Genomic DNA, 13,119 nt, shown 5'->3' with positions numbered 1-13,119 from the left:
CGCTCTTTCTCTATCTCGTGCTACTGCTGCCTATATAAATCTCGACGAAGCCCCCGCCATAGACGATCATACAAACGTTTCCATTTCAAATTTTCAACTATTTCCACTCTCTGAAGCTTCTGGAGATCTTCATTCCATTTTTCTTCTCAGAGGTCTGCAAAAATGGTGAGGAGAAGACGTTGTTGATCTTCAATTTCATTTTTCATCTCTTAATATAAGGAGGTGATCTCACTCCCTTCGAGTTTTCTCATTCTGATTGCATGGTGGCATTGGTTTCCACTCAGGTTGTGGCGCAGAAAGTGAAAGAAGCAGAGATCACCGAACAGGACTCGCTGCTCTTGGTAAGCCACCATCACTGAGCTTCCGAGATTCATCTCTTCTTCATGACTGAGCATGGATAAGTGAAATTCTCTTGTTCCTTGCTGTGTTCACGAAGTGGATTTTTGTCAGTGTGAAGCTGCTTTGTGTTTTGTGTTCCTTGCTGTTTTGTTTTATACTCTAATGCTGTGTTCTTCGGTTTATGCTCTGTGTCACATGTATTTGAACTTTTGAACCTTGAATCGATCGATTTGTAGACCTCTAATGCCTTTGACGTTTTGGTTTTGGTCATCCGTCATTTGTAACAGACGAGGAACTTGCTCCGTATAGCTATCTTCAACATCAGTTACATTAGAGGCCTCTTTCCAGAGAAGTACTTTAATGATAAATCGGTTCCTGCTTTAGGTGAGCTTTTGATCTTCAAGTTCGTAAATCTCTGATTCTGGAATCTAGGGAAATCCAAAGCTCTGATCCTCGAGTTTAGAGAAAATAAGAATGTTGGAGAAGATAACCCGTTTTGAAAACAATAACAGATATGAAGATCAAGAAGCTGATGCCCATGGATGCTGAATCACGCCGATTAATTGACTGGATGGAGAAAGGTACTCCACATCATCCCATTTGATCATGATCTGTTAATTGTTTTAGCATTCCCTGCTTATGATCAAAAGTATTGATCGTCTATCCTGTCATGTCAAATAGGGGTCTACGATGCACTACAGAGAAAATATCTGAAGACGCTCATGTTCTGCATCTGTGAAACAGTTGATGGCCCTATGATTGAGGAATACGCTTGTAAGATCTGGCTCCATGATGCTTGATCAGCGGTCGAATTACTAATAGATTCATTCGGTGCTAATGTATTACGTTTCCATCTGGTATCGTACATTTGCTCAAGTGAAAAGATTCTGAAAGGATTTAGTCGGTAGATATCATCGATCTAATGATCAATGGCTTATGCCTGAGTGCAGTATCTGATTCCATTGACTTTTCCCTGTGTTATGTTTCAACACAACTTCAGCTGATTGATAAACAATCGTATTGCTGCAGTTTCTTTCAGCTATTCCAATTCTGATAGCCAGGAAGTCATGATGAACATCAGTCGCATTGGGAATAAGAAACATGGAGGCACCTTCAAATGCAATTCCACTTCTGAAATTACTCCCAATCAGATGAGGTCCGTGACTGAGACTTTTTCCCAGGTTTGTATGGTTTTATCCCCGACGTGCTTTGTGCGTAACCATGCTTTTCCTGAAACCAGGAGCTCTGCCTGCAAAATGGTCCGTACACTGGTTCAGTTGATGAGGACTCTCGACAAAATGCCAGATGAGGTAATGAATTCATCTACTGAACCGTGAATGAGTATTCATGTTTATACTGGTTTCGAAAATTGCTGACTGCGAGATTATTTACTTTCTTTGCTTCTGTACCAGCGCACCATATTGATGAAGCTCCTGTACTATGATGATGTGACGGTAAGCTTTCTTGAATGCTTTCCTAGTTATAAGAATGCAGGTTATGATATGCTCATTGGTGAATGCGATTTGAAAAGAACTTCTTTCAAATCATTAGTGCTAGATTATGTATATAAATAATTTAGCTCCAAGAATGGATGTTATATAATATGCTCATTAACGAATGCGAGTTGAATAGAATTTCTGTCATTTCATTAGTGCTATTTTATGTATAAACTGCTGATAATATGAATTCGATCTTTGTGGATGTGACTATTGCAATTTATATCGGATTTCACTCGTACAATTTGGTTGTGGTTTTTTCCCCATCCTATAGAAGTTCTCCCGCGGTGCATATTTTTCACATTTTCTATCATCAGCCATAATTGAACATCTAGAAAAAAGATTGACAACTTCCCATCTGGAATGTTTGCAGCCGGCAGATTACGAGCCACCATTTTTTAGAGGTTGTACTGAGGAAGAAGCTCATCATGTATGGACAAAAAATCCTCTTAGAATGGAAGTTGGGAATGTGAACAGCAAACATCTTGTGTTAACGTTAAAGGTAGAGTTAGAAGAATATGAAAATAAATCGCTAGACATCTATCCGGCACTTGATCTATATAACCATTACGAGTGAGCTTGTGCAGGTGAAGAGTGTGCTTGATCCTTGCGAGGATGAAAATGATGACATGCAAGAAGATGGAAAGGGTTTGGGAGCTGATTCTGTTCATGGAGATCAGCTCTCTGATTCAGATAGCGAGGTGAACAAAGTCTTATACTGATTAACTGTGTGTTGATAAGTTCCCATAAGACATCCATTTTACTATTGATTTCAGATCAGTCAATCACAAGAAGATCAATACATTGTGGCTCCAGTGGGTAAGAGATGAATGACACAACTTAGTGTACTATGCCCTTCCTGTAAAATTTTCACCGTGAAGATTTGAAACTAACTCACTTCTATAATTCTGATAGAAAAACAAGGAGATGAAAATAATGGAGAGGTCGACGAAGGTGAATTTTCAAACTTGTAAATTAACTTGAATTCAAAGAATCAGAAGCTTATTCTTATCTCATTTCTTTGTTACTTGCATCAAGATGATACGCAAGATCCGGTTGAAAATGAACAACAGTTAGCTAGGGTGAAAGACTGGGTCAACTCCTGCCATCTTGACACTCTGGAGCTTACAGATATCCTCTCAAATTTCCCAGATATCTCAGTGGTACGAATCTTACACCTTCGAATATCTCCTGTCTGCATGCTGTGCTAAAACTGAAACCTTGATCTTACATATCTACCTTTCATGTTCATTGTCCTAAATCAATGCTACCCCCTGTCTGACTGTTGCAGGTTTTGACTGAAGGTAAATCAAGGCTTGATGGAAATTAATGCGTAACGACAACAACATGGTTGATCGAATGATACAAATCAAAATTTGCTTATGCTCTGTCTATCGTTTATTCCCTTCATACTCTATTGCTTTCCCCGTCTCTCTTTGCATTCATTCTTCCTCCATTTACCGGTTGCCATTCTTGACATACAGAAATTGTGGATCAGCTCGAGAAAGAAGGTGTTCTGTCAAAGACAGGGAAGGACACTTACATAATAAACAAGGAGAAGGTTTGATTCATCCTGTCACTACTGATTTGATTTCACGTATATTCTTCTTCTTTTTTTCACTTCGCGTTTCTTTTGAACGACATGAATTCAATAACCAGACACCAGATGACAAATTCAATTTTGTGAAAGAAGAAGTGGATGGTCAAACTCTTCCAAAGTATGGGAAACCAGTAGCTCCTGAGGATTACATGTACATGAAGGTAAGTGAATTCTACCAGTGCATTTTCCTCTCTTCTAACGTTTTCACATACCGAAAATCCGATAAATAAGGTTACTACAGACATAAATCACTGATGTAAGTCGAGATGATCTTTAGGCTTTGTACCATGCTCTTCCAATGAAGTACGTTACCGTTACAAAGCTACAAAACAAGCTGGATGGTGAAGCAAATCAGACGACTGTCCGTAAATTGATCGATAGAATGACCCAAGAAGGTTACGTCGAAGCTTCAGCCAACCGTAGGCTAGGTCTGTTGCTTCAACTAATCAAACTTTTCTCTCGTCTTTTATGGTGGTGGAAATAGTTACAAATATTTGCCGCTGATCCAACTTTATTTAATACAGGAAAGCGTGTGATCCATTCTAATCTAACCGAGAGGAAGCTGAATGAGGTCAGAAAGGCTCTCGATTCAGACCATATGGTAAAATCAATCTCTTACCCGAATCTTTCTTTATATAATATCTGAATAAAGTAAAAAATGTTACAAGCCACTGTGGTTCTCCCAGGATGTGGATGCTAGTGATGCTCAAAACAAGACCAATGGCTCCGTGGTCAACATGATCACAGGTGTGTGCGTGTGTGTATATATATACACACACCCTTCTAAAGAAAAGATCTCAAACTCTATTATAATCCCACGCACGTAAAGAGTGATGCAAAAACCGTATCGAAACGACAGGAAGCAACCACAGGGACATATCCACATGCGGTGGCATCCACTCCATCGGATCAGACTTCACGCGGACAAAAGGAAGATCTGAACCGTACCAAAACGGATCGGTCCAAAGTGATCAGACAATCTCCAAAGCAAGAGAGAATGGCAGCACTCCCATTAGCAGGGCACAGGTATACACCACATCTACACATATAGTGTGATTAGCAACTGTATATATGATATTATTATTGTTGTAATAAAAATGGCAGCCCGTGGCTTCGATAGAGAGCGTTGTCCCTGGGAACAAGAACAGCGCAGTTAAGAACAGCGATGACCAGGACAATAATGTCACTTGTAGCCAACCGTCCCAAGAGAGGCGTGGCAGGAAAACAAGCACGGTATGGTCATTTCTAAAACCCACCCCCTCTCTCTCTCTCTTTTTCTCTCTAATAATGTGTGTGGGAGTTTCCTTCTCCTCAGGTCAGGGAGCCGATCCTTCAGTACTCTAAGCGCCAGAAATCTGTGCCTGCTGCTTGATTTATGCAGTTGTTGACTTTGGTCAACGGAAGTACTATACCCCCCACGTTTGAATCTTCCTTCCCTCTTTATATTGCTTTATGGATTTTTATTTCCTGGGCTTGGGCTTTTTGGTTTCACGTCTGGACAACAGGGGCTTGGTTTATATCCGTATGTTCTCTGTGTTCCACTGTGATATAATATTGTTCTTAAACAAAACGTCGAGTAAAATAATGTGCTTATCCAAAAAAAAAAAAAAAAAAAAAGTAACAGTACATGTCCATTTGTCGTAAGTTGTCTTTGTTTATTAATAAGTTTCGATTGGAGTCTGTTCTAATCTACCCGAGCGACACAAAATCGGAGACGTACACGTGTCCTGGGCGGAGTCCCCTAGTTTTCCCTAGAATTCTCCAAATTGGGGCCCACAGCCCAGAGGCACCCACAACTTTCTCTGAAAACGATTCGCTTGGTTATCCAACTCCGGGCCCGCATGCCGCCACCACTTCCTCAGATCCATTCTCAGCCGTCCGATGACACGAACCAATCAGATCTAATTTTCCTCCACTTTGCGTTTTATATACTCCCAAGCCCCGACGTGATGACACTACTACGGTGTTCATCCACGACAAAGAGCCCAGATCTCAGAAGCAAAGCCAATCTCTAACAATCCTTTTCAAGTAGGTTCAAATTAATTTCCTAGTGAAACAATCTCTCGTTTTTTTTGGCGAATCCTCTGATCCTATAGCTTTTTTTTTTTTTTTGAGTTTCTCTCTCTTTTGTCGGTGGTGAAGATGGAGACTGCTAGCAAGAACAAGGAGCTTGAGCTGAAGCACCTCGGTTTCGTGAAGATAGCAGCGATTCAGGCGCTGGTTTGCGTGTCGAACCTGTACGATTACGCCAAGCAGAACTCCGGTCCCCTCAAATCTACGGTCGAGACCGTGGAAAGTGCCGTCACCGCCGCCGTCGGCCCCGTCTTCGACAAGTTCAAGGATGTCCCCGACAGTCTCCTCGTCTTTGTCGACAACAAGGTAATCCATTCTCTCTCTCTCTCTCTCCATTATTTCATCTTTTGTAGGTTCGATTGATCTCTTTAGAGGATGGATATTCGTCAATTTGAATAGTGGGTTTGACTACAGTGTCACCAAAGCTTTCCAGAGATTACCTTGTCAATCACTAAGGTGGGATCATATGGGCTTTGTATTTGTAAAACCAGACCAAGATTTAATTTCCATCGATTAGATGGGTTTATCTTTGCATCGCTTTCCGTTTAAAGTAATGAACGTTTTGCCTGATGATCTGAATCTGAATCTGATCGTTTACTTTCTTGCAGGTAGACGAAGCTTTAGACAAGTTCGAGAAGCACGCCCCTCCACTGGCTAAGCAAGTGGTCAGCCAAGCAAACATTTTGATCCACAAAGCCTCCGAGAAGGCTCATAACTTTGCAAAAGAGGCTCAGACCGGAGGCGTAAAGGCGGCTTTCAACTACGCAGCGACGGAATACAAGAACTTCCTCGTTACCAACTCGGTGAGGGCATGGACCAAACTCAACCAGTACGGACCCATCCACTCTGTGACTGACAAAGCCTTGCCCGTCGCTGCCCACTTGTCCGAGAAGTATAACCACCTGATCAGGGACATGTCCCAGAAGGGCTATCCTATTGTCGGTTATCTCCCGTCCGTTCCCGTCGACGACATTGTCAGGACTTATCGAAACGAAGAGACAGCACCGAAGAAGGGAGATGCTGCTGGTGATGATGTTGATGCAACGAAATCGTCGTCTGGTTCCGACTCGGATTGATTAATGCATCAACGTTTTGTTTTGTCGAGTGTGGGTTTGTTTGGTCTTGTCTCTTCAGGGTTTATAGCTTGATACCATCTGTAAATGATCTTATGATTGTGTCCTGATATATGTTCATGGAACCCTCATATGAATACGTGCCTTGAAATTTGAATTAGGATTATACACACATACCACAACTAGGACCTGAATCCATGGATTCCATGAGTATCTAAAATCTGAAGACCCGAGTTGTCGTGAGATCGAAATCTGATATATCGCATCAAAGAATCTGAACCATAGATTCGATGTCGGATTTCATTGGCTGGTTACCCGAATCCACGGTTGAAGAAGGAAAGAAAGAGAGGGGATGAGTCGATTGGCCGAGCCAAGAGAAGAGAGGCATGAGGAACAAGGGGTAGAGTGAGACTCGACTCCCGCGAGCAAGGAGCGACGGCGATTTTACCTCGCCTGGCTGCCCTGCCCTCACTGCATACTCGAACCAATCACTAGGGACTAGGGTACATCTCTCCACGCCTTTTACTCTCTCGTCCCGTCGCCATCGCCTCCGCCCTAACTCTCTCTCTCTCCCCTCGTCACTTCACCTCTTACCCTGTCGGCTTCCACTCGCATCGTCAACCCCATCACGGCCCCTCACCCGCTCATGCTTACCTTGCCGACCAAGTAACTGAACCCTCACCACAACTTGAGAGTACCCACCCTTCATGAGGCCAGGGCAGAGGCAGAGATACTTCGGCCGTGCAACCCGAGGGGACGAGTCCGAGACCGGATATTAAGAACATCCAAATATAATTTAAAAATTAGATGTTTCAGCAAGTGTAATCATGTCAACTGAAGAAGAAAAAGCTGAAAAAACAAAAACACAAACTTTACCAAGAAACATGATCATTCATCCATGAACAAGTCTCAGAGTCCTTATTCCGGGTTCCACCACGGGTTCTGATATCTGAAGAACAAATAAACACGGATGTAAACGAAAGAACACAACCTCGGAAAAAAAGCTTGAAGGCAGCATAAGACAACGCCCGTCCAGACAATCTACTGCTTCATCTTTTATCTGCATCGACAAAACAATTGCAGTTCGATATGGATTTATTAGCAAAATGTTTCTAGAACCCGCCAGTATGATCTCAATTTCCCAAAGGATAAATCAATATAAGCTCAGACCCAAAAATTGGTTGCAATTCAGGCTACAAAAATAATCTATCAGATTGAAACTACAAAAGAAGGCATTCTCGTTCTATAACCAACGTAGCCGAATTTCGTGATTCCCCATCTAAATTCAACCTTATAATAACCATGGGGACAAACAAGACAAGAACTGAAAATCCAAAAACAGACAAGAAAACTCGCCATTTCTTTTTACTTGGAGGAGGAAGAATATGATGAAGAAGCGGAAGCAGAGTCCTGGAGAAGATCATCGTACGGATCCCTTCGACCAGGCGCCTGACTGATCTGAGGGTCCCACCGAAGCTGAGCGTTGTGGCGCTCGAATGTCCAGAACCCGTAAGGACGAATGGGCAAATCCCACATCTCCTTGATCTTCTTGCACCGATCATGCATCTGATAAATATGCTCCCTCGCTTTCCTGTCCCTCTCCTTTGGATCCTCCATCAATCTCAGCACAAGATTCTCTGCGAATTCCATGATGAAACCCATCTCCTCTCCCAAAGTGAAAGCTCCTGAAACACATTGAGGTATGATACTGAAATCGCCAGCTGAAATTTAACATCATCTAAAGCTTGAATCTGAGGACCGAATACTATTTTCATAGGCATCCACTCTAATAAACACAGCCCAATTTCACGAATTTCTGGAAACCCACGTTCTCTCTCGAACAAGGGTTCGATTAATCCATGGATTTCAGAAAACCCGCACAAACCTCTCAATCGGGACCAACGTGTCGGAGAAAACCCTAAATATTCCTTAAACGGGAAAGCTCGTTCAATGGATCAATACAGAATCCAAAACAACACATTAACAGATCCTAGAAATTGGCGAAATCTTACAAATGATTGACTCCCAGACAAGGAGGAGATGGAATCGAGCGCGTGAACCTCACCTACTTGAAGATCTGATTCGATCAAATGAACATGGACAAAAAAATGGACGTCAACTTGGGCCTTTTCCCTGTTAAAGTCCAACTGCGTCTCGTTTATCATTTCAGACCAAGAAACACACAACGTTTTGAGTAGTAGTAAACGGCACACAGTTTATGTCTCAGTTTCACCTTAACAGCCCAACATCCATCTTATTGTTGGGTCTAAGGCCCATAAAATACAACATCTCCTGGAAAATACCCATTTGGGCATAAAAGTCTTTCTTCATTGAGTGGTCATAGGACCCAAAGCAAAGTGTTTTTTTCTTTTTCTTTTTTTAACATAAGGGCTCGCTCAATAGAGATGTTCACGTATTCATGGACCGTTTAATTTATAATTGACACTATATTGTTAATTATTTTATTCACATTTTGCGAATATAATCATGCCTTTCTTCTTCATCTTTTTTTAGTACCAATTATTTCTTTATTATATAATTATACATGAACTAGATACATAAATATACTCCAAGGACGCGCCGCAATGATAAATTTATAAACCAGATAAATAATAATGAAAAGACAAAAAAAGAAATTGAAATCATATATATGTACCATTTTTGTCGCAAGCAACCGTACGTACGAGTGAATCGGCCGTTCAATCTCCATCTCAAAATGCGAGAACAAAGAAAACTTGTATCACCCGTACGTACATATACATATATATGTGTGTGTGTATATATATATATATATATATATGAGTTCTAGGAGGAAAGGTAGAAATTCCAACCACTGACAATAAATGGGCCGGGCCTGAGGACCACTCACCACTATCCAGTTTTGACCATTCATTTAACACATGTAATTATTATGGCCCCAAAAAAAGAAAAAGAGGGCCCTATTTGTTTACATTATTAATTGCGGTAAATTAAAAAAAAAGCACCTAAATGAGTCAATATTTGTAGGTGAAATGAAATCCATTTTTTTCGTTTTCTAGAAAATATAATTTATAAAGTATTATTTTTTTTAATAAAATACTATAGTTATAAGTTTTAAAATAGGTAAGATGCAGATTGATTGAGATTTGTTTATAAAAGTGGAAACCTTATATTGTGGGGAATTGAATTTTCTATCATTTTTTTTGGTTTTGGTTGGGGAAATAATATTTATAGGTTTTAGGTTAATCTTCACTTTTTGCTCTTTTTTCGTGCATGTTTTTTTGCTTTTATTTCTTTTTTTTTTATGTTGAATTTTCCACTTTGGTTGTCTTCCATTTTTGCTTGAAATGTTTTGTGAGTGGGTATCAATGCTTTAAGATAAACCCCACTTCATAAATTGCATCTTCTATTCCCCACTAATACTCTCTCTCTCTCTCTCTCTCTCTCTCTCTCTCTCTCTCATGGAAAGTCAATAATTTCTCTCGATATATATGTTATGGAAAAAAAAAATCAACATGTTAATTGATAGAAATCGGTGGAAACCAATAGAAATAGGATCCACTCTTCTTTTCTTCCATACTCTCCATTTAAATGAACCTTTTGTTGTTTGCCATAATAATAATAATGATGATGATGATGATGATGATGATGATGATGATGCATTGTTGTCATTTTCACTTACATTGGTTCCGATTCCATTACACACTTTTCCAACGTCACAAGAATAAATTGCTATAGTTTTAGATTTTATTGGTTGTGTCTTGTAAGGAAAATGACAATACCAACCAAATATAATGTGGCTACATTTCGAACATCCGATTTTCTTCGAATGTATGGATATTAAGTTATAAAAAAAATAATTAAATAAATAAAAGCAAAATGGGTCCATCTTATTTATTTATCAGATTTTTGGGTATTCTCTTATTCAATTTGCAATGAGATTTCTTTGGTCCATCGAAATTAATTACGAAATAGAAAAGGAGAGAGAGAGAACCTTAGTCACCCGTTAATCACTTCTCGTGCCCATTAATCAACGTTAAACCCCCAACTAATTCTAAATTAATCCTTTTAATTAATGCTCATTCCTCATTACATAATTTTCATTTTTGCCTTTACTTGAAAGCTAAATTCAATTTCTAAACATAGATTCAAGTGTATATGGATGTATGGATGTGCGTCATGTACGGACGATATGGTTAATACTCGGCACCGTATTTTGTCTTTTGCTCCTCAGCTTTCGATCCACAAACCGATTTCACAACGATCAACGTGTATGAATTGTCGCATTCGAATTTTCATGTGAAAATGAAACGGAGATTTCCATTTCTAAATTTACCGTGCAAACGGGAAAAAAGGGTATTAAATACAAATGAAAATTAAAAGAAAAAGAAAAAGAAAACTTTTTCTAATTCACGCCGTTCCGTTTATACCGCCTCTATACAATCGACCGGAATACCAAAAATCTAACGCTGTCTAACGGTTTCCCGATGGAATTTCTTTAACTTAAAAAAACTTTTCCGCTAAAACAAAAGAAAACTACCGTGAAAATCTGCCGTCTCTTAAACATTTCTACTCAACGCCGTCAATCCTACCGTCACCGTTAACTCAGAGGGACAACGTTGTTTCCGTTAACTTCGCCGTCTCCCTGGACGTTGTCGTTAGCGTCGCCACCACCGTCGGCGTCTTCCCCGAGCCACCGGTCCACGGGCGAGCATTCGGCCTTGTGCCGGAGCTTCCAGTCAAGGGCCTGACAGGCGCGCGAGCAATAGTTCACGGCACCGCAGACGGAGCATCGCCGGAATTCGTGTTTCCTCGTCTCCGGCCGCCCGCATCCGCCGTGCGAACACAGTCTCAGCCCATTTCCGGGCGACCCACCGCCGCATCGGACGACACCGCCCCCGCGCTCGGAGAACCATTCGGCTAGAAACCGATTCGCCGGATGGAACTCCGGCGCAGGGACATTACACCCGAAATCGCTCAGCAACGGGCACGTGCTCATCCCTACCGTGGCTCCGCCGTTGAGGGTCGGTGGCTGGGTCTGCGACCAAGTGAGCCACAAACGATTCGGAACGACGCCGGACGAGGAGAGGACGGCGGCAAGTTCGCGCGCGTTGGCTTGAACGAGGAACCGTCGGCCCTCGGCGATATTCTGCGGAACGCCATAGCCGTCTTGGAGGCAGTGGCCGAGCTCGCGGAGGGCGTCGACGTGGCCGAGGAAAGCGGCACGAGCGCACAGAGCCACGCCGGCTCGGAGGTCCTTGTCGTTCTTCGAGCCGCCGCTTCCGTTGAACTGAATCACGGCGAGAGAGTACAACGCCGGCGCGTGAGAGTTAATCGCCGCCTTGGCCATAAGCGACGCGCCGCTTCCTCTGTTCTGCAGACAGTAAAATCGAATCTGCCCAGAAAAGGAAAGAGAATAGAAAATCAGAAACACGAAATCGCTAATGATTTTGCGAGAAAAAAATGGAAACTTTTCCGATTCTGTGATCTGAAATGATATTGACTTACCATGCCTAGAGTGTAACAAGCTTCGACGCTTCCGGCGTCGGCGCATCGTCTGACAAATCGGTGGGCAGATTCCGACCAGTTCTTCGCTCTGACGGCGAGGGCTTTCGCCGAAACTTTCGATAGCACCAGAGAATTCAGAGCTAACCCATTCAATCTCTTGCATCTGTTCCCAAACAAAAAACAGATCAATAACCAGCGATTCCTGCGCGAAAAACGAACGGTGAAAAGGATCGCCGGAAAGCTTACGTCATCAATACGTTGATGAAATCGGCGGGACAACGAGCAGTGGAGCTAAGTTTGCAGAGGATACAGACGACGAGATCGTCCGGAATCGAATCAAACAAATCCGACCCTCCATCTCCTCCTCCGGTTGATGACGTAGACACACCGGAAAATGACAGGACCCTCCGCCGTTTCCGGCAGTCTCCGCCGCCAAAACCGTCGCCGGAGGAAACCCTCTTGACCTTGCCGCCACACCTGACGGCATCAACCATAACCTCCTCTCTCGGATAACACGACCCTCTTCTCGTCCTCATTTCTTCCTATTCCTCTCCCTCCCTATCTCTCACTTCGTCCTCTTATCCCTCTATAAATATAACAAAAGAGTGGTTGAGTTGTATCCCTCTCTCGAGGTATATCTATAGGCGTGAGAAATTACTTTAATACCCTCCGTTTATTTGTCGGGATTCGCGGGTCAAACGCCGTTGACCCGTCAGCGGCTTTTCGCTTTACCGTGGCTTCAGATAAGCTGACGAAATCGAAGGGGATAGGCTCCGTTTATTACCACGGTTAAAAAAGTAAATCCGATCAACTTTCTCCGGTTATAATAAGTATTTCTTCGGTGAAAAATTGCCATCCGGTTTAGAACGGGTTCACGACGGCGAGTGACGTACAATCGCGTAGCGGGCGCGTGGGTGAAACTCCGTCACGGTAACATAACTGTTTTAGCTGCGAATTTTTGGGACATTTACTTTTTATGCAGGGAGAGAGAGAGAGGTCAAACGTAAGAATCAGCGATCACATTATGAATGCTTTCGGTTACTTTTTTTTT

At 42.1% G+C, this 13,119-nt stretch overlaps 4 protein-coding genes across 8 annotated transcripts; 2 read left to right on the top strand and 2 right to left on the bottom strand.

The window, feature by feature from the left end:
• Positions 1-6: 6 nt before the first annotated feature.
• LOC104825509 (HORMA domain-containing protein 1) lies at positions 7-5,265 on the top strand. Its single transcript, XM_010557850.1, has 22 exons — positions 7-165; positions 285-341; positions 627-723; positions 852-920; positions 1,021-1,113; positions 1,369-1,495; positions 1,580-1,649; positions 1,752-1,793; positions 2,209-2,337; positions 2,423-2,536; positions 2,612-2,654; positions 2,751-2,789; positions 2,874-2,998; positions 3,127-3,139; positions 3,320-3,396; positions 3,495-3,596; positions 3,713-3,863; positions 3,960-4,036; positions 4,122-4,182; positions 4,295-4,461; positions 4,540-4,668; positions 4,751-5,265. Exons 1-22 carry the CDS (start codon positions 163-165, stop codon positions 4,805-4,807), a joined length of 1,842 nt encoding a protein of 613 aa, XP_010556152.1. The 5' UTR covers positions 7-162; the 3' UTR covers positions 4,808-5,265.
• A 101-nt stretch (positions 5,266-5,366) lies between these two features.
• Positions 5,367-6,738, top strand: LOC104825508 (REF/SRPP-like protein At1g67360). Of its 2 annotated transcripts, none has more exons than XM_010557848.1 (3): positions 5,367-5,463; positions 5,551-5,814; positions 6,117-6,738. In XM_010557848.1, the coding sequence occupies exons 2-3, from the start codon at positions 5,578-5,580 to the stop codon at positions 6,582-6,584; spliced, it is 705 nt and encodes a 234-aa protein (XP_010556150.1). In that variant the 5' UTR covers positions 5,367-5,463; positions 5,551-5,577; the 3' UTR covers positions 6,585-6,738. The 2 variants fall into 2 exon arrangements, with proteins under 2 accessions (XP_010556150.1, XP_010556151.1); XM_010557849.1 differs by having other exon boundaries at positions 5,371-5,463; positions 5,578-5,814.
• A 618-nt stretch (positions 6,739-7,356) lies between these two features.
• On the bottom strand, positions 7,357-8,722 carry LOC109117182. Of its 4 annotated transcripts, none has more exons than XM_019203981.1 (3): positions 8,594-8,695; positions 7,938-8,266; positions 7,357-7,530 (listed from the first exon to the last, which is right to left on the bottom strand). In XM_019203981.1, exon 2 carries the CDS (start codon positions 8,241-8,243, stop codon positions 7,947-7,949), a length of 297 nt encoding a protein of 98 aa, XP_019059526.1. In that variant the 5' UTR covers positions 8,244-8,266; positions 8,594-8,695; the 3' UTR covers positions 7,357-7,530; positions 7,938-7,946. The 4 variants fall into 4 exon arrangements, with proteins under 4 accessions (XP_019059526.1, XP_019059525.1, XP_019059523.1 ...); XM_019203980.1 differs by having other exon boundaries at positions 7,374-7,641; positions 8,647-8,722; XM_019203978.1 differs by having other exon boundaries at positions 7,374-7,641; positions 8,594-8,694.
• Positions 8,723-10,864: 2,142 nt separating this feature from the next.
• Positions 10,865-12,648, bottom strand: LOC104825507 (F-box protein At1g67340). Its single transcript, XM_010557847.2, has 3 exons — positions 12,315-12,648; positions 12,069-12,231; positions 10,865-11,955 (listed from the first exon to the last, which is right to left on the bottom strand). Exons 1-3 carry the CDS (start codon positions 12,602-12,604, stop codon positions 11,161-11,163), a joined length of 1,248 nt encoding a protein of 415 aa, XP_010556149.1. The 5' UTR covers positions 12,605-12,648; the 3' UTR covers positions 10,865-11,160.
• Positions 12,649-13,119: the final 471 nt, after the last annotated feature.

Source organism: Tarenaya hassleriana, unplaced genomic scaffold (assembly GCF_000463585.1).
Source record: "Tarenaya hassleriana unplaced genomic scaffold, ASM46358v1 Cleome47, whole genome shotgun sequence".
NCBI lineage: Eukaryota > Viridiplantae > Streptophyta > Magnoliopsida > Brassicales > Cleomaceae > Tarenaya > Tarenaya hassleriana.
This window is presented reverse-complemented; position numbering and strand designations above follow the sequence as displayed.

What these genes read in the sequence shown, in the direction of transcription:
- LOC109117182 (XM_019203980.1), bottom strand. Translation starts at nt 8,243, where the DNA reads ATGGGTTTCATCATGGAATTCGCAGAGAATCTTGTGCTGAGATTGATG.
- LOC104825508 (XM_010557848.1), top strand. Translation starts at nt 5,578, where the DNA reads ATGGAGACTGCTAGCAAGAACAAGGAGCTTGAGCTGAAGCACCTCGGT. An exon ending in TCGTCTTTGTCGACAACAAG is followed by an intron (nt 5,815 to 6,116) that starts GTAATCCATTCT and finishes ACTTTCTTGCAG; the next exon opens with GTAGACGAAGCTTTAGACAA.
- LOC104825509 (XM_010557850.1), top strand. An exon ending in AATTGACTGGATGGAGAAAG is followed by an intron (nt 921 to 1,020) that starts GTACTCCACATC and finishes CATGTCAAATAG; the next exon opens with GGGTCTACGATGCACTACAG. An exon ending in TCGACAAAATGCCAGATGAG is followed by an intron (nt 1,650 to 1,751) that starts GTAATGAATTCA and finishes CTTCTGTACCAG; the next exon opens with CGCACCATATTGATGAAGCT.
- LOC104825507 (XM_010557847.2), bottom strand. Translation starts at nt 12,604, where the DNA reads ATGAGGACGAGAAGAGGGTCGTGTTATCCGAGAGAGGAGGTTATGGTT. An exon ending in TTCATCAACGTATTGATGAC is followed by an intron (nt 12,232 to 12,314) that starts GTAAGCTTTCCG and finishes GTTTGGGAACAG; the next exon opens with ATGCAAGAGATTGAATGGGT. An exon ending in CTTGTTACACTCTAGGCATG is followed by an intron (nt 11,956 to 12,068) that starts GTAAGTCAATAT and finishes TTTTCTGGGCAG; the next exon opens with ATTCGATTTTACTGTCTGCA.